This window comes from Salmo salar, chromosome ssa01 (genome assembly GCF_905237065.1).
Source record: "Salmo salar chromosome ssa01, Ssal_v3.1, whole genome shotgun sequence".
In the NCBI taxonomy this organism is placed as follows: Eukaryota; Metazoa; Chordata; class Actinopteri; order Salmoniformes; family Salmonidae; genus Salmo; species Salmo salar.
Window position 1 is genome coordinate 60,234,078 of NC_059442.1, and position 25,045 is coordinate 60,259,122.

A 25,045-nucleotide genomic window follows, 5' to 3' on the forward strand; every position below is an offset into this window, starting at 1 on the left:
TAATGCAAGATATGTAAACATTAAAGTGGCCAATGATTTCAAGTCTGTATGTAAGCAGCAGCCTCTCTGTGTTAGTGATGACTGTTAAACAGTCTCATGGCCTTGAGATAGAAGCTATTTTTCAGTCTCTCGGTCCCAGCTTTGATGCACCTGTACTGACCTCGCCTTCTGGACGGTAGAGGGGTGAACAGGCAGTGGCTCAGGTGGTTGTCCTTGATCTTTTTGGCCTACCTGTGACATCGGGTGCTGTAGGTGTCCTGGAGGGCAGGTAGTTTACCCCCGATGATGCCTTGTTCAGACCGCACCACCCTCTGGAGAGCCCTGCGGTTGTGGGCGGTGCAGTTACCGTACCAGGCAGTAATACAGCCCGACAGGATGTTTTCAATTGTGCAACTGTAAGAACATCTCTTCAGCCTCCTGTCTGTGTGGGTGGACCATTTCAGTTTGTCCGTGATGTGTAAGCTGAGGAACTTAACTTTCCACCTGCTGTCCCTTCGATGTGGATAGAGGGGTGCTCCCTCTGCTGTCTCCTAAAGTCCACGATCATCTCCTTTGTTGATGTTGAGTGAGCGGTTCTTTTCCTGACACCACACTCCGAGGGCCCGCTCCTCCCTATAAGCTGTCTCGTTGTTGGTGATCAAGCCTGTGTCGTCTGCAATTTTGATGATTGAGTTGGAGGCATGCAGTTGGAGGCATGCATGGCCACATGGGTGAACAGGGATTACAGGAGAGGGCTGAGCACGCACACTTGTGGGGCCCCAGTGTTGAGGATCAGTGAAGTGGAGATGTTGTTTCCTACCTTCACCACCTGGGGGCGGCCCGTTAAAGTCCAGGGCAGGGTTGAGACCCAGGGCCTCAAGCTTAATGATGAGCTTGGAGGGTACTATGGTGTTTAATGCTAGGCTGTAGTCAATGAACAGCATTATTATTTTTACTCCTTCTCCTCAATTTCATGGTATCCAATTGGTAGTTACAGTCTTGTACAGACTCAGGAGAGGTGAAGGTCGACAGCCCAACCAAGCCAAACTACTTCTTGACACAATGCCCACTTAACCCGGAAGCCAGCCACACCAATGTGTCGGAGGAAACACCATACACCTGTGTCAGCATACACTGCGCCCGGCATAGGAGTTGCTAGTGCGCGACGGGACAAGAACATCCCTGCCGGCCAAACCCTCCCCTAAACCAGACGATGCAGGGCCAATTATGCACCGCCCTGAGGTTCTCCCGGTCGCGACAAAGCCTGGACTCGAACCCAGAATCTCTAGTGGCACAGCTAGCACTGCGATGCAGTGCCTTAGACCACTGCGCCACCCGGGCCCTTATGAACAGTATTCTTACATAGGTATTCCTCTTGTCCAGATGGGATAGGGCAGTGTGATGGCGATTGCATCGTCTATGGACGATGTACTTTCAGAGGCTGGTTATGGCACACATCAACTCCATCATCCCAGACTCCCAAGACCCACTCCAATTTGCATACCGCCCCAACAGATCCATAGACACAATCTCAATCGCACGTCACACTGCCCTCACCCACCTAGATAAGAGGAATACCTATGTGAGAATGCTGTTCATTGACTACAGCTCAGCGTTCAACACCATTGCCCCTTCCAACCTTGTCACCAAGCTTAGAACCCGTGGACTGGACACCTCCCTTTGCAACTAGATCCTTGACTTCCTGACGGGCCGCCCCCTGGTGGTGAGGGTAGGCAACAACACATCCGCCATGCTGACCCTAAACACAGGGGCCTCTCAGGGGTGCATGCTCAGTCCCCTCTTGTACTCCCTGTTCATCCATGCCCCATTTGACTGGAGTGTGGATCGAGTTTCCCAAAACCTGGACCATCGGTCTTCTCGCCAGTTCCAATAGAGCTCACTAAGGGGGCTCAGGGCATTCCCGGCCCAGCATGCATTTGTAACTTGTGTGCTGCTATAGCCCCCTGCTTTAGCTACTGTCATCTAGTATGCAAAATATTTTCATAAAGAAACTGATAAAACACACAGGTGAAAAATCAAGGTGACTTACAAAGATGAGGACCAAGAGCAAGAGAGGGAGTGCGGTGATGTAGTGTCCACAACTAAAGAATCATTGTGGAATCTGAAAAGACACGTATCCCGAAAGCGTGATGGTGTACTTACTATGTGCACATACTAACAGAAAGGAACGGAGGTGGGTAGCCACATAGCTAAGTATGTCATTGTAGTTAAGTATGTATAGATTAAAAATCCTATCTCTTAAAAGTTTTGTTTATGTTCGTTCTATTATCTATACAATAGGCCATCATTGATTTTGGCCCAAAAGGCCTGGCATATTACCTCTTTGAAGGAGCTTTCCATTGGGTTATTTTCCCAAAAAATGTTTAGGCCAACCTATAGAAAAACAAAAATAAACTACGCATCCCTGGCAAGAGTGGCCCGAAGGGTGTTTAGCATCCCCAGTGGTTCTGCAAACGCTGAGAGGGCTACTGCTGGCCTGCTCTCCAGGCACCATCACGAGCCTGAAGCCGTACTCTGGCCAAACTCGTGTTACTAAAAATGAATTCACTGGCACTTTAGACAGATTTTTTTTGTTTAATTTGTATTTTATTCTAAGTAAGTCACAGCCTATATGCACAATTTATAAACTATAATGATTTAATACAACTAAATGTTGTTTAAATGCTGAGCGCTTATGTCCCAGCCAGTCTACTGTGTCGCACTCGCAAATGCTTCACAATGTATTTCTTTGTAGGCTATAGCCTTGAAATAATTAAAATAATATAACCTAAATAATACATTTCCGATCCTTCTTAGGCTACCTGTCTGGCTCCTGACATATTTAGTATTTATTTGCTGTTTAATATAGCCCATATGAAATTATGAGCACTTCTTCCTTTTCCTGTTTATTAAAATACCTTTCATTCAAATCATATAGTTTGGTTGTAATACTTCAAATCCAAATGGTAGGTCAACGTAGTTACAAAAATAGATGGGTGTTGGTTAAATTGTAATTTTAATGAATGGAGCTAATTTGGAGCAGCAGTTCTCTTTTTGAGAGAGGAGCGGTTTTTAGCTGAGCGGTTAGAAAGGACGTGTGCAAGCATGTCTTTCCGACCGCTTATCCCTGCTCACATACTCTGACTCCAACACCATCATTAAGTTTGCCGTTTGCCGATCCCTCAATGTGGGCAAGACAAAGGAGTATATCGTGGACTACAGGAAACAGAGGGCCGAACACGCCCCCATTCACATCGATGGGGCTGTAGTGGAGCTGGTCGAGAGCTTCAAGTTCCTCAGTGTCCACATCACTGAGGACAACTCAGGAGACTGAACAAAAATTGCCATGGGCCCTTAGATCCTCAAAAGTCTACAGCTGCACCATTGAGAGCATCTTGTCTGGCTGCATCACCACTTCATATGGCAATTTCTCAACAACCGACCGCGAGACTCAGCAGAGGGTAGTGCGTACGGCCCATTTCATCACTGGGGCCGAACTCCCTGCCATCCAGGACCTCTTTACCAGGCGGTGTCAGAGGAAGGCTTTACAAATTGTCAAAGACACCAGCCACCCAAGTCATTGAGTGTTCTCTCTGCTACCGCATGTCAAGTGGTACCGGAGTGTCGAGTCTGGGACCAAAAGGCACCTGAACAGCTTCTACCCACAAACCATGAGACTCAACAGTTAATCAAATGGCTACCTGGACTATTTACATTGACCTCCTTTATTATTTATTTACAGTAGAAGTTGGAAGTTTACATACACCTTACATACAGCCAAATACATTATAACTCAGTTTTTCACAATTCCTGACATTTAATCCTAGTAAACATTCCCTGTTTTAGGTCAGTTAGGATCACCACTTTATTTTATGAATGTGAAATGTCAGAATAATAGTAGAGAATGATTTAGTTCAGCTTTTATTTCTTTCATCACATTCCCAGTGGTTCAGAAGTTTACACACACTCAATTAGTATTTGGTAGCGTTGCCTTTAAATTGTTTAACTTGGGTCAAACGTTTCGGGTAGCCTTCCATAAGCTTCCCACAATACATTTTCTATAGGATTGAGGTCAGGGCTTTGTAATGGCCACTCCAATACCTTGACTTTGTTGTCCTTAAGCCATTTTGCCACAACTTTGGAAGTATGCCTGGGGTCATTGTCCATTTGGAAGACCCATTTGCAACCAAGCTTTAACTTCCTGACTGATGTCTTGAGATGTTGCTTCAATATATCCACATAATTTTCCTCCTCATGATGCCATCTATTTTGTGAAGTGCACCAGTCCCTCCTGCAGCAAAGCACTGCCACAACATGATGCTGCCACCCCCGTGCTTCACAGTTGGGATGGTGTTCTTCAGCTTGCAAGCGTCCCCCTTTTTCCTCCAAACATAACAATGGTCATTATGGCCAAACAGTTATATTTTTGTTTCATCAGACCAGAGGACATTTCTCCAAAAAGTACGATTTTTGTCCCCATTTGCAGTTACAAACCATAGTCTGGCTTTTTTATGGCGGTTTTGGAGCAGTAGCTTCTTCCTTGCTGAGCAGCCTTTCAGGTTATGTCGATATAGGACTCGTTTTACTGTGGATATAGATACTTTTGTACCTGTTTCCTCCAGCATCTTCACAAGGTCCTTTGCTGTTGTTCTGGAGTTGATTAGCACTTTTCGCACCAAAGTACATTCATCTCTAGGAGACAGAACGCGTCTCCTTCCTGAGCGGTATGACGGCTGCGTGGTCCCATGGTGTTTATACTTGCGTACTATTGTTTGTACAGATGAACGTGGTACCTTCAGGCATTTGGAAATTGCTCCCAAGGATGAACCAGAATTGAGGAAGTCTACAATTGTTTTTCCTGAGGTCTTGACTGATTTCTTTTGATTTTCCCATGATGTCAAGCAAAGAGGCACTGAGTTTGAAGGTAGGCCTTGAAATACATCCACAGGTACACCTCCAATTGACTCAACTGATGTCAATTAGCCTATCAGAAGCTTCTAAAGCCATGACATAATTTTCTGGTATTTTCCAAGCTGTTTAAAGGCACAGTCAACTTAGTGTATGTAAACTTCTGACCCACTGGAATTGTGATACAGTGAATTATAAGTGAAATAATCTGTCTGTAAACAACTGTTGGAAAAATTACTTGTGTCATGCACAAAGTAGATATCCTAACCGACTTGCCAAAACTATAGTTTGTTAACAAGAAATTTGTGGTGTGGTTGAAAAACAAGTTTTAATGACTCCAACCTAAGTGTATGTAAACATGACTTCACTGTATCTTCCACTCCAACATACAGGGCATTCGGAAAGTATTCAGACCCCTTCCCCTTTTCCACATTTTGTTTTCCTCATCAATCTACACACAATACCCTATATTGACAAAGTGAAAACAGGTTTTTAAAAATGTTTGCAAATGTATATTAATAAAACTCCAGAAATACCTAATTTACATAAGTATTCAGGCCCTTTGGCTAAAGGGTTTGCCAAAAGGTACCTAAAGGACTCTCTGACCATGAGAAACAAGATTCTATGGCTGATGAAACCAAAATTGAACTCTTTGGCCTGAATGCCAAGCGTCACGTCTGGAGGAAACCTGGCACCATCCCTACGGTGAAGCATGGTGGTGGCAGCATCATGCTGTGGGGATGTTTTTCAGCGGCAGGGACTAGGAGACTAGTCAGAATCGAGGGAAAGATGAACGGAGCAAAGTACAGAGAGATCCTTGATGAAAACCTCAGACTGGGGCAAAGGTTCACCTTCCAACAGGACAACGACCCTAAGTACACAGCCAAGACAATGCAGGTGTGGCTTTAGGACAAGTCTCTGAATGTCCTTGAGTGGCCCAGCCAGAGCCCGGACTTGAACCCAATCTAACATCTCTGGAGAGACCTGAAAATAGCTGTGCTGCGACGCTCCCTATCCAACATGACATAGCTTGAGAGGATCTGCAGAAAATAATGGGAGAAACTGCCCAAATACAGGTGTGCCAAGTTTGTAGCGTCATACCCAAGACTCGAGGCTGTAATTGCTGCCAAAGGTGCTTCAACAAAGTACAGAGTAATACATTTGCGTATTGTGTGTAGATTGATGAGTGAAAAAAAACAAATCAATTTTAGAATAAGGCTGTAACGTAACAAGGGGTCTGAATAGTTTCCGAATGCACTGTATGCTTACACACACGCACACACACTAGACTGTTTATTATACAGTATATCCCGATTGCTTAGTCACTTTAACCCCTAACCACATACGGTATTACCTCTTACCACTGCACATTGACTCAGTACTGGTACTCCTTGTATATAGCCTCTTTATTGTTCCTCTTTATTTAGCAAACATTTTTCTTACTTTTCTGACTGCACTGTTGGGAATGCACTCGTGGGTAAGCATTTCACTGTAAAGTCTACACCTGTTGTATTCGGCGCATGTGACCAATACAATTTTATTTTAAAGTGAAAATCTGAGGCCAGCACCTGGACCTAACCCAATATTTAAGAAAATGGTTGTAGGCTACATTCAGAGACGGCAGAAAGATTTTATGGCAGGGGGTGCAGTATTTCTTTGCCTGATTTAGATGGGCCATGTTTCTGCTCATAATTTCTGACATTTTGGTAGGCTATTTGTTAGTCAACTTGTCGATAATTAAATGAACAAAAATATAAATGCAACATGTAGAGTGTTGGTCCCATGTTTCATGAGCTGAAATAAAAGATCCCAGAAATGTTCCATACGCACAAAAAGCTTTTCTCACAAATTTATTTACATCCATGTTAGTGAGCATTTTTCCTTTGCCAAGATAATCCATCCACCTAACAGGTGTGGCATATCAAGAAGCTGATTAAACGGCATGATCATTACTCAGGTGCACCTTGTGCTGGGGACAATCAAAGGGCACTCAAAAATGTGCAGTTTTATCGCCCAACACAATGCCACAGATGTCTCAAATGTACGTGTTAGTTGAAATGCATTCCAGGTGACTACCTCATGAAGCTGGTTGAGAGAATGCCAAGAGTGTGCAAAGATAAAGGAAAAGGGTGGCTTTTAACTTTTTTGGTTACTACATGATTCCATGTGTTATTTCATAGTTTTGATGTCTTCACTATTATTCTACAATGTAGAAAATAGTAAAAATAAAGAAAAACCCTTGAATGAGTAGGTGTGTCCAAACTTTTGACTGGTACTGTAGATCGACGTGTACGACAGTGTGTTCCAGTTCCCACCAATATCTAGCAACTTCACACAGCCATTGAAGAGGAGTGGGACAACATTCCACAGGCCACAATCAACAGCCTGATCAACTCTATGCGAAGGAGATGTGTCGCGCTGCATGAGGCAAATGGTCACACCAGATCCTGACTGGTTTTCCGATCCACGCCCCTACCTTTTTTAAAGGTCTGTGACCAACAGATGCATATCTGTATTCCCAGTCATGTGAAATCCATAGATTAGGGCCTAATTCAGTTATTTCAATTGACTGATTTCCTTATATGAACTGTAACTCAGTAAAATCTTTTAAATTGTTCCATGTTGTGTTTATATTTTTGTTCAGTGTAGATGTTGCCCTAGAAGACTAAATAAACCCTTGTTCACCAGAACAATGTCTTAACTCAATAGAATCCGGTCATCTCTGCTTCTTCCGTAGAGCAAAGACGTTTAGGGACCGGGGAGAAAATGCAATGGGCCTAACTAAAAAAAAACTGGTAAGATTTTCTGTGCAACATTTCCAAATAACATCAGTTTGACCAGTTGTAAGGAAATAGAAAGCTGTAAAACCAAACCAACATGTTTCTGATAAGATTTCAGTTCGGCTCAGATGCATATTTTATGTCATTGAAATACTATCAGCTTTTATGATGCTGATAAAGATAGAAAGTCTATGGAGGTGCTAACTGAGCATTCTCTCAAGATGCTGAAAGAAGTTATATTTCTCCTCTCCTGTTCTCTAGTCAAAATTGTACCAACATTTGGTGTACTATTTTACGGCAAGAAAAGCTTAATTCTGTAAGAGTTAATATTATGGCTATGTGAGAGGTTTTAGACCTAGTCAGTGTCCAGATTTCAGTTTCCATTTAACCCATCTCAACAGTTGGCTACAGTTCCTTTGACGTGCCATAGGCCTATTTAAAGTCCCAGTCTAGTGACTGTTGAATTTGTATCGCGCCTTACAATCACACATAACATAAAAAGGCACTGCTATCATCTTCTTTTACCACTTCACCAAATCTTTTCCAAACAGTACTTGTCTTTATTTTTCTCTTATTGAATTAAACTCCAATGTTTTTTGCCTCTGTGGATCTATTTTTCTGCCCATTCCCAAAAGCATTTGGCATGTAAGCTATTTGGCACGCTTACAGTTAGGCCCTAAAGCTTAGGCTGCCAGACAGCCTAAAATTATGAAATAAAAACCTCAATGTACCTTATAGATCTTGTGGATATAAATTGTACAACAATTATACATTTAAGGTATTGTTTTCTCTTTATTCAACCCGCCCTTCCACCCGCCCTTCATCCACACAATATTTAATTATCCTAAACCCGCTGATATAACCGTAAGGATTGGCATCACTAGCGTATATGTCTCCCACACTACCGCTGTAAGAAGTGTGGGAGACATCTCTTAAAGATGGATCTAGATTCAAATCTCTCTCTTTACACGACACAAGTATCTCGCCTGGACCAAGTTTGCGTCGTCAAAGTAGTGTAAAGAGGCCCTTAATCAGGTGTTAAATGAGGTGAAAGGGAGATTGGAGTAGGACTTTAACGCAATTACCAGTACACCTCTAGCCTATACCCAATAGATCTGACCTGCTACTCCATCTTATGACAGGACCTCATGGCTGACCAGCAAAAAGGATGACAATCAGACAAAACTCAATAATGCAAAAAGGCAGGTGTTACACAATGAGGGTGGAATCATGACTCCTCCCTTCCCATAGTGCTGAGGAGTATTCTACATGAAAGAATATGCTTGATTTAAGAAGATAAAGACTACTTCATTCAATTCTTTCACCCTTAGTCCAATAAGCCCAACTGTGAAAGGGCCTCATGAGGTGCTATCCAACATGAGTTCAGCTTGTGTTTAATACAGATGTAGATGTAACAAAAAGCTCCTTTACCCTGTTTTAGAAGCCATTGAATCCCAAATCAACCCCTAGCCACATCTATTTTAGATAAGAATGCGGGAACATTGCCTTTAAAGATATATCTTCCATATTAGTTCTGCGGTACAGATTGAATCCAGCCCTAAGTCTACTCAATATTGCAAATCTCCCTCCAAGCCAATCAGATGGCAAGATGGAGCTATTACCATACTGCTAAGGTTCATTCCAGATCTACATGGAGTGTCTAGGGTTAAGGGTGAATTTGTGATTCAGCACCACTGTCAGCAAGCTTCCATTCTACTTTGGACAATATTCATCCACATCATGGTTTGCATAATGTGATGCATGAATTGGGTTTCACTCCCTCTTTGGTAGCTACTTTAAAGTTAAACATTTGAGTGGCTTTCAGACTCTATGATTAAGGGGGCACTGCTCTGTTCTTGAGGTCAATCACTGCTAAAGAAAGCAATTCTGTTTTCTCTCACATTAATTAGGCTACTTACGGCATTGCATACTGCTTTGAAAAATGTTAAAGGACACAATTGGAAATAAATCGGACTTTCAGAATCAAGTGAAAGTAAAATAAAAAAATATGAAAGCATACAGTATATGAACAAAATTACATTTGGTTTCAATTAATTTGGCCTTCGATTGGGTTTCCATAAGAGGCTCAATATAGCTATTGTCAAAAGACTTCACTAGTCTAAAATCTAAATTAGCTTTAACATGCTGTATATTTCTAAGATTGAGTATTAATTATAGAAGGAGAACCAGTAAAATACGTCCGGAAAAGTTGATGTTTGGAGCGTATACCAGCTCATCAGACAAAATATGAATGATGCTTCTCCATTACAGTAATTTACACATTTAAGGCCACATTTGGTGTTCCGTTAAAGCTCAACTAAACAAAACAAAGACAACGTTTGACCTTGGCTGAGATTCAAATCCGCATTGTCTCCAACCCACGATCGATTGAATCTTGGTCCTTGTCTTACCTAACCTTGTTATGAACTCTCTTTCTCCCCACTGTATCAAGAAAGACATTTAACGAAGAGCAAATTAACTTGGTGCTTCAGACTATGTGAATCAGTTATCGGAGGTGTTGGCAAAAGCACAATACAAAATGGCACTTGGATCAAAATGAGCTAAACTAAAGCTCAGAACATAAGACAATATGTCCACACACACAGTCATGTGCTAAGTGCCGTCTACGTGGAATGAAAGGGAGATTTTACGATTGAGTGAGGAGAGAACAAACTCACAATCCACAGCAAATGCAGATCAGTAGCATTGAAATGGGTAACTGTATATTGCTATACAGCCTCTTTCAAGAAATGAAATAAAACCGGAGTGATTATATAATAAACTATAAAAAACAGGATCGAATATATTCAACACATGCAGCAACCAGTGCAAAACTCAAATCTAAAGATGTCAATTATACATATAAATTCATTCTGGAATAAAATTTGACGGGAAATAATTGTCCGCATTACAATGACCACAAGTGCAAAAAATGGGAGAAATGACAACTGTAATTGTGTGTAATGACTAGTTGAAAAAATTATTTTGTAAGGACAGACTTTGAACAAATTCTTACATACATGTCGCACGTCCTGTCCACACATTCTCTTCACATTCAGTGCAAATGTGTATTAATATGCAAAAGCTGTAAAAAGTCTTGGTGGCGAGTTGGGGCTGGTGTCGTTTAGTTAGAGAGTAGGAGAGCGGGAAGGATTTATTCCTGCTTGATATCTCCCTTCAGCCTCCTCTTCACACGAGAGTAGGGGCTGAGCTGGTCGTCCATAATGAAGTCATACAGGACCTTCACCCACGACGTGTAGTGGGGCAGGTCATCATAGTACTCTGATGCTATTTCCTTCACCTAGGTTTAGCGGAAGAAAAAAAAAAACATTAGTCTAGTTTGCTACAATCAAAGATTATTATAACTAACCCAAGATAGGACATACGTTGTTGACATTGGGAACCAATTATACACAGTGGTCAAAACAAACAAGGAGGTGGGCAGAGCCAAGCACAAGCTAGCGAAATCCTGGCATGTTTTAACATTGTATTTGCATATTTCCATTAGGAAACGCCTACTCAGAAGTGCCTGTGTGCAATAACTCAATTCGCCCTTGCACTCCTAAACAATATCCTTTTTTTATACTTTGGCAAAGTGTCAATTCTACAAAACTTAGTGCACTCATAACAGATTATTTTTTAAGGAACTGACACTGTAAGAGATTGGATGTTTAATCGATGATCAAATAAGCAGAACGTCAGCCCAGCTTCATCTTCCCTCTCTGCGTGCCACTGGACTTCCACTCATCACCATATTTGGTAGGGCTGTGACAATACCAGTATCGCAATATATTTTCCATGGCAAAAAAGAAAACACATTTACATTTAAGTCATTTAGCAGACGCTCTTATCCAGAGCAACTTACAAATTGGACACAAAGCAGGCTAAACTTTTTGGTCATTTAAAAACCTGCTGTATGTAAAATATTGTATGCTAAAGCTTTTTTTTAAATCTATAAACGTGATAACATAATGATGTTTGTTTCCAACATTAAGACTTTCCTAAAAAAAGTTTCCTTGACATGAACGAGTGTCGCAATACTAGTATCGTCCCGGCCCTAATATTAAGTGGAAGTTCTAACCAGAAGCTTCAGGTTTTTACCCCATGTGACATATCTGGGATTCCCCTTTCACCTCTCAGTACCAATCAGGGGAACTACAACAGATGCATGGAAATCGCAGCAGTCCTGAATCATAAAAGAACACCCATGATGCAACACCTTTCCCCATAAACCAACATGTAGACATTCTTTGCACAATGGTGTATCATCCTTTAAATCATTTACGTCTCCAAACACAGAACGTTCTGCAAAATAGAGCTTAAGGTCAAAGTCTTCCTGTGTCTGTGGAAGTCAAATGCTTTTCTTATGAATGAGCCTGTACACAGAGTGCCTAAACATATTTGGAGGAATATGGTTGTATCTTTAAAAAAATAAAATAATAATTGATTACCCTCGTGTTGTATTACTTATCCTGTTTCCTCACGATAAGCAAGCAAATGCAAGCAGTCAGTAAATAAAGATAATTATTAGCATTTCATTAGCAGAGTTTTTTTCTGAATCAAAAAGGGACTTAGGTGGTGGGTGTGGAGCCAAGAGAAAATGTTGCAGTTTTAAAGCTAGTTTCCTACTATGCATTTTGCCATGGCTAATGCTGTGTTCTTTTGCTGAAACATAACAAAATCAATACTGCTAAATTGTTTTGGGAATTTTTAATTCTCCCTGACTGTCTAGCTTTTATTTTGGTGATTGTCAAAGATGATATTATTTAAAATATATAGGTCAATTATCTTTTCTACACACCATACATACATACATACATACATATTTACTGGATGACAACAGTTATAATGCTAAATTGGTCCGCCTTCCCTCTCCATACAGTCACCCCCCCAATGTTATTTTCAACATCCATACCATAGGTAGCCTACGTCCTGGGATGCTGGGGAAGTCATGGTGCTCGTTGTGGTAGCCCACATTGAATGTGAGCAGGTTGAGGGAGCCATAGTAGGAGTAGGTCTCGTGGCCCTTGAGAAACATGTAGTGCTCGGCGATAAAGTGTCCAGAGATGGGGTGCAGGCCCATTCCCAGCAAGGAGCCCGCCATCATGTAGACCACAGGCTTGGCTCCACACAGCCAGTAGAGGGCCACATTGAAGGACAGCTGCACGGCCACGTTGGCCAGCTCCAGGCCGGTGATGGGCTTGGGGTTGATGCAGAGAGGGCGGATGGCATAGAACAGAGGCTGGAGGATGATCCAGACAAACTTGCGGAAGCGTGTGCAGAAGAACCAGCCCTCAAAATCAGTTGGGATGTCTACGTCTATACCGTCTCCTCCCAGGTAGCGGTGGTGGTCCAGGTGGTAGCGCTTAAAGGAGGCAGAATACGGCAGCCCGATGGGCAGGTTGGCGAACATGGCGAACCAGCGGTTCCACATGGCCCTGTTGTTGCCAAATGCTGTGTTGTGGGAGATCTCGTGGATGGCCAGGGTCATAGAGTGGTTGATGCAGCTGCCAAAGGCATAAGTCCAGAACAGGACCCATTTCCAGTCCAGGTCTTTGACCAGGTAGAATGCTAAGAACTGGATGAGTACCATCATGCAAACAATCCACTTCAGCCTGGGATCAGGCCTCATTAGTGTCTTTATTTCTGGGTACTTTGCTGTTAGAGAAGAGAAATAATACAAGTTTGGTTAATTTTCAAATTTGGCAAAGCACTAATCAAGACTTCATAAAACACTGATACACAACTCCTTTCTTGTAATGTCATTCCAATTCAGAACTTTAATTGCTACAAACCAATCAGCCATTTCCTAAAAAGTGTAATCTTTGTAACCGTTTGCAGTCAGTCAAATGGCCCCTTAAAGTCCAGACAGGACAGGACGAAAGATCGCAAACTGTCAACTACAAAACACAATTTATAAAAGGAACCTGCAGGAACAGTCTGGCAATTGCAATTCAAAACTACACTAATTATACCAGTATCTTATTTGGCTAGCAGCCACACCAGGATATGAGACCACAATGATACAAGTACTTTCAAAGAATAAGGGCAATGCAAACAAGGTCACCAAATCCACCCTCCACTTGCAAATAAAGCAGTTTGCGAGTCACAACTTACATTTTGTGACAATTAAGTCGTGTCACTGAGAATTAATCTCATCGCTCCTGACTAAAAAGTAACCTAACGTGCACAAAGGGTGGTTTCAGATCAGGCCCATACCTGCAACCACTAGGGCCCAGACTACGATTGACAAAAGCAAAGCACTTAGGGTTCGGCTTAATACAGCAGTGGTTCCCAAACTGTGGGGTGAGGGGTCCACCCCCCATCGCTCCAAAAAAAACTAAAACAAAGACCTGAAAAACATTTCATGCACATGAGAACAAACTATACAGGAGGTCAAGACTGGGACATGGGTGGTTACAGAGGGTGGAGGGTTTTAGATGCAGGCCTATCAGTTTACACCACATAATAGGTCAAGGGAAGCAACACCAAACAGAAACGGACTTATCCTTATTGCCCTGATTTCACAGCTGATGGAGAATGGGTAAAATGTAGAAGTTGAAGAACTCTTCACAAACACGAGTTTGAAACATTTTGGACAAAAACACATACATGTGAGTTATGTACAAAGGAATAGGAAAACCCTTTCAGCAGGTCGGGAAAAGTCATTCTAACGATGCATATGGTGATACCTCCTAATCCACCCACAATTTCTGGGACCTAAACAACACCACCAGCTTGTAGTAGCCTACTTTAAATGTGTGGTTTTTTTTTTAGTTTTGGTAGCACCTACTACAGTAGACAAAAGTGAAGATTATTTTGTGTGTATGTGTTGGCCTAGCCTATGTTGTCACATGGATTTATTTAACTAGGCTATAAACTACAAAGTGAAAGACGGACCACGCTGACCTTGAGTTTACTGTGTTACTTTATAACGGATGTGTGGACAGACAGGACTCGTGTGGATGGACTGTTCAGTCTACTCACTACAGTGCTTCTTGATTAATAACCTTTCAACTTCGTAACAATGGGGTGGTGGTGGTGTTTATCAAGGCAATGATATAACTAGTGATGGGGAGAAAAAAAAAACTTGACAGTTACACATTGGGATATTATTTTTCACAATATATATCGTATCGTTTTGACAATGTCGCACCAAAACTTTTCCTTCATAGCTTCTTTTCCATATTTTTTAAATTGGAAAACTTATTTCCATGACTGATCAAAACTTGTTTTCTCACGGCTCTCGCTTGTCCATCAGCAAAGGACAGACATACGGTGAGCAATATGTTTGGAACATGAAATCGCAATAAAAATCACAGTATCGAACTGCAATACATATAGAATCGTGAGAATCGCAATACAGATCGTATCGGCTCCTAAGTATATTCCCAGCCCTAGTTATAACCAAATCCTACTCAACAATTTAAAGTTACATTGTTGTTACCCAATCCAGGGTAACACACTTCGGTTGGTTTCCTCAGTAGTACTGAATGATAAGGATGATAAAGGCTGACAGAGACAGGAAAAACTCAGGTGGAAGGAGGTGGGCTGGCTAGCTGACAATAGTCCAGTGATCCTATCTAATTTCACTTCTTATCACTTTGTGGAGTGATCAAATTAATAATTTGATTGGATTTTGGTGTGATGTCTGAACTAATTATTCTAATGGTCAGCTTTACCACTTCTGGGAACTTACAATTCCTCTGGGATGAGAGAATCTGTGAGAAATCTTAGAATTCAGAGAAGTCTCCAAGACATAACAGAGCCACCTTTGCATAATGGTTTTCAAAATATTTACCTTACATGCTGACCACAACGCCCGCGTTGCGTGTGCGAGCATTGCAAAATAAATGTAGACATGCATGTTATTCAATAATTTCATCCAAACTGCTTGCGCACGTCAACGAGGGTCTGCGTAGCCAGGCGCTAAAATAGAATTTGGTTCTATTTTTGATGCTTGATGCACTGCAAGTCCCGCCCCTCTCATCTCCTCATTGGTTTATAGGAGCATATACCCACATGGCTGTTTGAAAGATCAACTGAGGTCCACACGCCAGTCCAGTTGGTGGTGGTAATGCACCTTACAGTTGGTTGCCAATTGCCATATGAAGTCCACAGAAGAAGACTGAAGGAGAGATTACTAGAAATTAAGTAAGATTCCCCTTTTATCTGTGGATTAATTACTGGAGTAGAGAACACACGATTGTGTGTAACGGAAAATTCTAAAAAGGGACCTTGTCCATTTCAGGTCAAATAACAACCCAATGTTTATATCCAAGGACAAATTAGCTAGCAACAGCAAGCTACCTAGCTAAACGGCCATGAATGTTTCATGCGTTTCGACCTGTCTGCAAATTAATATAGTTGTTTCAGAGTTCGTTTTGATATTTCAACCTGCGTGTCCTTATTGCATCTGGTGTGGATGGACAAAAGCAACATGTGCGCGATGGCGCACGCCCCATCTAGTTGGGGCCATTTTTTCCAGTGCCAGGAAGCACAGTTTAATTTTCACCATTAAGAAATCATACTGTTCCTGAAAAAAGTGGGTGGAGGATGCCTTGGTGGGTGGAGGGTGGGAGTGGAAGAATGAGGGGTTGGGGGTTGTACTGTTTTTGTTGTTATATCTGAAAATCTAGAAATAAAGTTGTAAATATATATTTTTTTTTAAGTCATAGTGTTCTTATTCATATTTCAAGAGTGCTGATGTTTTTTGTTTAATGGGCTACTTAGAGAGGCCATGATGATTGCAGTTAATCTAGGGGACAAGTCCATGCAGAGAAATGCCACTTCCTGTGTAGGCTACATTGTTCTGTGTTGCGTCAAGGGGCTGTGTGGTGGGAGAGGCCTGAGGCATGTGTGATTAGCATAAGCCTTTACATGCTTGATACAATGTGATGAGCTCAGAAAGGGTTTAAATACCTTACATGGGCTGTCCTACAGTAAACTACACTGAGATAAAGTTAAAAGCCATCACCAGACTGAAATACTAGCCCATAGCCGCCCTGTTTCTATGATAGAAACTATCGGTGTCCCTCTGTCTCAGGGTGCTGCTGTACTCCCAGGGCATACAATGAATTATTCAGACAGGATATGTTTCCTTCTTCAATGAGTTCTTTATGACATCGACAGAGCCCGGACTCAGCACAAAGGGATGTTTTGCAAGTCAGCAATCAAGTTTCAAAATGCAGTAATACTACTGATATAATGCACTTAGCATCATATGAAATATAGCCCGTATGAAATACTGTATTTTTGTATTTCTAAAGTTGTTGAAAACTTGATTGCTGACATGCAAAACATGTTGGGAATATATCAACATTGGAACCTCAGAAAGCCCACTCAACCCCAGTCATCCATGACAAGACCATACATACAGAAGACCACCTGCTGTTCATTACAGGGGTCCTCTTCGCCTCAAAAGAAGGACACAGTAATTATGGCCAAGGGACTCCAGGTACCACACCCACAAGGCTTTAGCCGCCACACTAGGCCCAGAGATCAGCTGTGCCAGTGCCTCTGGCTTACCTCTCTCTAGCTACAGTACTTTTCTAATTGTACGTGCTGCCTGCGCCCCTTTGTTCTCAGTTACAGTTGTGTCACTCCATTCCCATGACAATGCTCAATGGGCGAGTTGGCAAGCAATAATACATATCATTATATGTAACTAGTTAACTAGTATCATGATTTTATCGTTTGCTAGCTTACGCCAACGGTATTTTTCTCCGGAATCTTTATCATCGTGTAATCTCCAAATAGTTTAACGTTACAGGCTGACTAGTTAACTGTTCACTTTCAGGGAGTGGCGCAGTCAGTGAGTCTAGGGCCCTGGTCATGGCAGGGACTGTGTTGTAACGGTTTCCAGTTTGTGCTTAATTGGAGAAATAGCTAACTAGGCAATATTTAGCAAAACCACACCCGTACACAAACATCTTTACACCGAATAATTGGCCTGGCTAGCTAGATGACGAAAAATGTTAGCAACAGTAATTGTTGAAACTAGATCAGCTGCTAGCTAACACCCTGTCTGGCAAACAAGGTAAGTAACTAGCCAATGTTCGCTAACTAGTTAATTTACTTACGCTAGCGAATTAGCTAACTATGAATATGTGGCTGCAATGACCTACTGCTAGCTACATAGCTAGCATACCGTACCACACAGAAGATAAAGACAATGAAGTGGGTTGCCGTTAGTTACTAGTAGTTAGCAGCCAGCTAGCTGTGATGCAAGATAAACATGAGCTAAATGATTGATTCATGAGCTTGCTAAGCGAACATTTGGTTTCTACATTAGCAAGTTAGATATCAGGTCTAGTTGTTTAAAAAATACACACGCTAATGTTAGCGTCTAACGTTACTGGGGTGTGGGGATTGCTCACCCAAAATTTCTTTCCTCCTGTCGGCATGTGGCTGATCTGTATAAACCCATTCGTAATCCTCACGAGCGACACGGTTCCCCATATCTTTTTGTTGGTGTAAGTGACAGAAAATGAACGTTTCAAAACATTTGCTATAGTAAAAGTGCCAAATTGACTCCCTGGTTACCTAACGGACTCACACCACCCTCTCCGGCCCTGTGGGACTGCGCAGTAATGACGATTGGTCGTTCGCGAACGAACGGCTCTTTTTGGTGAACGTTGGGAACCGAATCGCATCTGTGAATGACTCACTGAAAAGACTCCGAATGCATATCACGCAGTGCGCCGTTGTTCTTCTTTGAGAGTGGTTTGGTGGATCGCATCCAACTTTTAAGATGCATACACCGCCACCTACTGTACTGGAGTGTGAGGCCAGTCACGGCCTACCTACATTCAATTCTCTTCATTAGTCCTGTTCCTCTAAGAAGGCAAAATAGAGCCCTAGACACCACTTCCCTCCCCCCACTACCCCAATCCTGTCCAGCCTCCTAACCCTTTCACACAATCTCTCCCTCTACTCATACAGCGCAGTGCACCGTTTATGGTCATGTAGCCTATTTGATTGAGGGCTGGGACTTGCCTGCCCGCCCACTTTTTCTTTCTTTCAATAAAAACTTCAGTTTACACGCCTTCAACTTGAGAAGGGTGCAATTGGGTCACCTTTGAGAGACGGTTGGAGAAGAAGAGGACTGGGGGAAGGTTGTTAAATTGGAGAGTCAGAAATGGTGGCGAGTAGTGCGGATGAAATGGAGGAAATTCAGAAAATGTTGGCGAAGCAAAAGCTGTGCTGTAATGTGAATATTATGTGTGTCAGTTCTGATGATATGTGAGGATGAGGCGAAAGGACCGGAATGGTCAGTAGTGGAAAGACATAGGAAGAAGAGAGATCATAATACAGAAAGCAGTGGAGCGTCTAGTAAAGAAAGCATAAAGAGGGCCAATGTAGGAAGCAAGAGTAATAATGTGTTGGAGTAGAAAGTGGTGATCGTGTTTGAGTCCACAGGGCCTTATTTACACCCTATCCGACTAACTAATGCCGTAGAGAAAGAGGTAGGTGAAGTCAAATTAGCTTGGTTAATTGGAAATGGTAGATCGCTCATATGTTGTGGTAACCAGGCTCAGCAAGAGAAGATTCTGAAAATGGACAAGCTTAATGGGAAGAAAATTAAAAGCCATGTCCCTGGTGCTTACATTAGATTGAGGGGAGTCATCACTGGGGCCCATTATCTATGTCCACAGTAGATATTAAAGAACATTTGAAGGGAGGAAGAGTGATTAAGGCCAAAAGGTTGATCAGAAGGAAAGAGGGTCAAAGAAGTGTAAGCCTTTCAGTGCTGCTGAGGTTTGAGAAAGTTTTGCCTGGAAAAGTACAGATAGGATTCCTTAGTTTTAATGTGAGAGAATTTGTCCCATCCCCATTGCAGTGTTTTAAATGCCAAAGAATGGGACATGTAGCTGTTCAATGAAAAGGAAGGAAAAGATGTGCCAAGTGGGGAGGGGAACATGATTACGGTGAATGCGGGGAAAATGTGAAGGTTAAGTGTTGTAATTGTCGGGGGGGAACATAGTGCAGCATTTAGTGGATGCCGGGTGCAGAGAGAGGCTCAGAGATATAGAATTAGTCATGATGTATCGTACACAGAGGCTGTAAAACAGATTGGTGGAACTACAGTGTGGAATGATGGCGCTTCCATGGCTGCTCTTGTACTAATTGGACCTAATGTCGGGGATGATGTTTCTGCTGGTCCTGGCATCGTGTCTGGTGTGAGAGAGGCAGGTTGAAGTGGTCAGAGTAGCGCAGAAGGTGTCGTATGCCGAGTGTGCAGAGGGTCCCTGGTTCAAGCCCAGGTTGGGGCGGGGTGAGGAGAGGGATGGAAGCTATATTGATGCTATTGACCCGGATCACTGGTTGCTGCGGAATTGGAGGAGGTCAAAGCTGTTAGTGTCTTAACGACCGTTCCACAGGTGCATGTTCATTAATTGTTTATGGTTCATTGAACAAGCATGGGAAACAGTGTTTAAACCCTTTACAACGAAGATCTGTGAAGTTATTTGGATTTTTACAAATTATGTTTTTAAGACAGGGTCCTGAAAAAGGGACGTTTCTTTTTTTGCATACACACTGCTCAAAAAAATAAAGGGAACATTTAAACAACACAATGTCAATCACACGTCTGTGAAATCAAACTGTCCACTTAGGAAGCAACACTGATTAACAATAAATTTCACATAATGTTGTGCAAATGGAATAGACAACAGTGAAGAAAGTAGAGGATGGTTCAAGCGTGAGGGATCCTGAGATGATCCCAGTGAGTAGTAGATTTGTGCCAGCACAGAGGGATAGGCCAACGAGTGATTTATGCTTCAGTAAGGTTGGCTTCTTAGCTTTCATAGCAATGGTTATCAACTACCACAGAAATGGAACATACATCTCAGAAAATAGATGTTATGATGGCAGCTGCATGGAAGTATTTGGGTATACGAGACATGACTTCAGAAGAGTCACAGGGTGTGTCGAGGGGTGGTGTCCCGCCCTCCCAGGCCGTTAGCATGGTGCAGGAGCAGATAGGGTCAAAGTAGTGGAATGGGGTAGTGGGTTTTTAATGAGTGGAGGTGGCAGCTGCAGAGAAGTACCTTTGTGTACGAGATGTTACTGCAGAAGAGTTATAAGATGTCTTGCAGAAAATCACGCACAGAACGAGCAGTATGGCTGGTGGCATTGCCATGCTGGAGGGTCATGTCAGGATGAGCCTGCAGGAAGGGTACCACATGAGGGAGGAGGATGTCTTCCCTGTAACGCACAGCATTGAGATTGCCTGTAATGACAACAAGCTCAGTCCGATGATGCAGACCATGACGGACCCTCCACCTCCAAATTGGTCCCGCTCCAGAGTACAGGCCTCGGTGTAACGCTCATTCCTTCGATGATAAACGTGAATCCGACCATCACCCCTGGTGAGACAAAACCGCGACTCGTCAGTGAAGAGCACTTTATGCCAGTTCTGTCTGGTCCAGCGATGGTGGGTTTGTGCCCATAGCCGATGTTGTTTCCGGTGATGTTACAACAGGCCTACAAGCCCTCAGTCCAGCTTCTCTGAGCTTATTGCGGACAGTCTGAGCACTGATGGAGGGATTGTGCGTTCCTGGTGTAACTCGGGCAGTTGTTGCCTTCCTGTACCTGTCCCGCAGGTGTGATGTTTGGATGTACCGATCCTGTGCAGGCCTTGTTACACGTAGTCTGCCACTGCGAGGACGATCAGCTGTCCGTCCTGTCTCCCTGTAGCACTGTCTTAGGCGTCTCACAGTACGGACATTGCAATTTATTGCCCTGGCCACATCTGCAGTCCTCATGCCTCCTTGCAGCATGCCTAAGGCACATTCATGCAGATGAGCAGGGACCCTGGGCATCTTTCTTTTGGTCTTTTTCAGAGTCAGTAGAAAGGACACTTTAGTGTCCTAATGTAACCGATGTGAAATGGCTAGTAGTTAGCAGTGGTGCGCGCTAATAGCGTTTCAATCGGGTGACGTCACTCGCTCTGAGACCTGAAGTAGTTGTTCCCCTTGCTTTGCAAGGGCCACGGCTCTTGTGGCGCGATGGGTAATGATGCTTCGTGGGGTGTCAGTTGTTGATGTGTGCAGAGGGTCCCTGGTTCAAGCCCAGGTTGGGGCGGGGTGAGGAGAGGGATGGAAGCTATATTGATGCTATTGACCCGGATCACTGGTTGCTGCGGAATTGGAGGAGGTCAAAGCTGTTAGTGTCTTAACGACCGTTCCACAGGTGCATGTTCATTAATTGTTTATGGTTCATTGAACAAGCATGGGAAACAGTGTTTAAACCCTTTACAACGAAGATCTGTGAAGTTATTTGGATTTTTACAAATTCTGTTTTTAAGACAGGGTCCTGAAAAAGGGACGTTTCTTTTTTTGCATACACACTGCTCAAAAAAATAAAGGGAACATTTAAACAACACAATGTCAATCACACGTCTGTGAAATCAAACTGTCCACTTAGGAAGCAACACTGATTGACAATAAATTTCACATAATGTTGTGCAAATGGAATAGACAACAGGTGGAAATTATAGGCAATAAGCAAGACACCCCCAATAAAGGAGTGGTTCTGCAGGTGGAGACCACAGACCACTTCTCAGTTCCTATGCTTCCTGGCTGATGTTTTGGTCACTTTTGAATGCTGGCGGTGCTTTCACTCTAGTGGTAGCATGAGACGGAGTCTACAACCCACACAAGTGGCTCAGGTAGTGCAGCTCATCCAGGATGGCACATCAATGCGAGCTGTGGCAAGAAGGTTTTCTGTGTCTGCCAGCGTAGTGTCCAGAGCATGGAGGCGCTACCAGGAGACAGGCCAGTACATCAGGAGACGTGGAGGAGGCCGTAAGAGGGCAACAACCCAGCAGCAGGACCGCTACCTCCGCCTTTGTGCAAGAGGAGCACTGCCAGAGCCTTGCAAAATGACCTCCAGCAGGCCACAAATGTGCATGTGTCTGCTCAAACGGTCAGAAACAGACTCCATGAGGGTGGTATGAGGGCCCGACGTCCACAGGTGGGGGTTGTGCTTACAGCCCAACACCGTGCAGGACGTTTGGCCTTTGCCAGAGAACACCAAGATTGGCAAATTCGCCACTGGCGCCCTGTGCTCTTCACAGATGAAAGCAGGTTCACACTGAGCACGTGACAGACGTGACAGAGTCTGGAGACGCCGTGGAGAACGTTCTGCTGCCTGAAACATCCTCCAGCATGACCGGTTTGGTGGTGGGTCAGTCATGGTGTGGGGTGGCATTTCTTTGGGGGGCCGCACAGCCCTCCATGTGCTCGCCAGAGGTAGCCTGACTGCCATTAGGTACCGAGATGAGATCCTCAGACCCCTTGTGAGACCATATGCTGGTGCGGTTGACCCTGGGTTCCTCCTAATGCAAGACAATGCTAGACCTCATGTGGCTGGAGTGTGTCAGCAGTTCCTGCAAGAGGAAGGCATTGATGCTATGGACTGGCCCGCCCGTTCCCTAGGCCTGAATCCAATTGAGCACATCTGGGACATCATGTCTCGCTCCATCCACCAACGCCACGTTGCACCACAGACTGTCCAGGAGTTGGCGGATGCTTTAGTCCAGGTCTGGGAGGAGATCCCTCAGGAGACCATCCGCCAGCTCATCAGGAGCATGCCCAGGCGTTGTAGGGAGGTCATACAGGCACGTGGAGGCCACACACACTACTGAGCCTCATTTTTACTTGTTTTAAGGACATTACATAAAAGTTGGATCAGCCTGTAGTGTGGTTTTTCACTTTAATTTTGAGTGTGACTCCAAATCCAGACCTCCATGGGTTAATAAATTGTATTTCCATTGATTATTTTTGTGTGATTTTGTTGTCAGCACATTCAACTATGTAAAGAAAAAAGTATTTAATAAGATTATTTCTTTCATTCAGATCTAGGATGTGTTGTTTAAGTGTTCCCTTTATTTTAATTTATATATATATATATATATATATATATATATATATATATATATATATATATGCGTGTGCATACACTGAGTATACAAAACATGAAAAACACCTGCTCTTTCCATGACAGACTGATGAAAGCTATGATCCCTTATTGATGTCAATGGCCGATGCACAATGTCCAAGTGGAATTGTGTTTTTACAAATTAATAAAAAATGAAAAGCTGAAATGTCTTGATTCAATAAGTATTCAACTCCTTTGTTATGGCAAGCCAAAATACGTTAAAAAAAAGTGCTTAACAAGTCACAATAAGTTGCATGGACTCGCTGTGTGCAAATCTAGTGTTTAACATGATTTGAACTACCTCACCTCTGTACCACACATATACAATTATCTGTAATGGACCTCAGTCGAGCAGTGAATTTCAAACACAGATTCAACCACAAAGACCAGGGAGGTTTTCCAATGCCTCGTAAAGAAGAGCACTGATTGGTAGATGGATAAAAAATAAATATGCAGACATTCAATATTCATTTGAGCATGGTGAAGTTATTAATTACACTTTGGATGGTGTATCAATGCACCCAGTCACTACAAATATACAGGCGTCCTTCCTAACTCAGTTGTCGAATTGAAGGAAACCGCTCAGGGATTTCACCATGAGGCCAATGGTGACTTTAAAACAATTACAGAGTTTAATGGCTGTGATAGGAGAAAACTGAGGATGGATCAACAAGGTAGTTACTCCACAATACTAACCAAATTAAAGACTGAAAAGAAGGAAGCCTGTACAGAATAGAATGTTCCAAAACATGCATCCTGTTTGCAGCAAGGCATTAAAGTAGTACTGCAAAAAATATGGCAAGACAGTGGGAGATTAATTCATCTTTCAGCAGAACAATAACCTAAAACACAAGGCCAAATCTACACTGGAGATGCTTACCAAGAAGACAGTGAGTGTCCGAGTTACAGTTTTGACTTAAATATACTTGAACATCTATGGTAAGACCTGAAAATGTTTGTCTAGCAATGATCAACAACCAATTTGACAGAGCTTGAAGAATTTTGAAAAGACTAATGGGCTAATGTTGCACAATCCAGGTATGGAAACCGCTTAGACGTACCTAGAAAAACTCACAGCTGTAATTGCTGCCAGAGGTGCTTCTATAAAGTATTGACTCATTTATTTATTTAACCTTTATTTAACTAGGCAAGTCAGTTCAGAACAAATGTTTATTTACAATGACGGCCTATCCCAGCCAAACCCAGACGATGCTGGGCCAATTGTGCGCTGCCCTATGGGACTCCCAATTGCGTCCGGATGTGATACAGCCTGGATTCAAACCAGTGACTGTAGTGACGCCTCTTGCACTGAGATGCAGTGTCTTAGACCGCTGCGCAACTCGGTAAATGCGATATTTCTGTATTTCATTTTCAATATATTTGCAAAAATGTCTAAAAACATGTTTTCACTTTGTCATTAATAAGGGGTATTG

General features: G+C 42.9%; 1 protein-coding gene across 2 annotated transcripts; it reads right to left on the bottom strand.

The window, feature by feature from the left end:
* Positions 1 to 8,439: 8,439 nt before the first annotated feature.
* Positions 8,440 to 18,376, bottom strand: LOC106606739 (sphingolipid delta(4)-desaturase DES1). 2 transcript variants are annotated; one of them, XM_045720685.1, is made up of 3 exons: positions 18,213 to 18,376; positions 12,583 to 13,325; positions 8,440 to 10,968 (listed from the first exon to the last, which is right to left on the bottom strand). In XM_045720685.1, exons 2-3 carry the CDS (start codon positions 13,297 to 13,299, stop codon positions 10,822 to 10,824), a joined length of 864 nt encoding a protein of 287 aa, XP_045576641.1. In that variant the 5' UTR covers positions 13,300 to 13,325; positions 18,213 to 18,376; the 3' UTR covers positions 8,440 to 10,821. The 2 variants fall into 2 exon arrangements, with proteins under 2 accessions (XP_045576641.1, XP_014058579.1); XM_014203104.2 differs by having other exon boundaries at positions 18,047 to 18,350.
* Between the last annotated feature and the right edge of the window lie 6,669 nt (positions 18,377 to 25,045).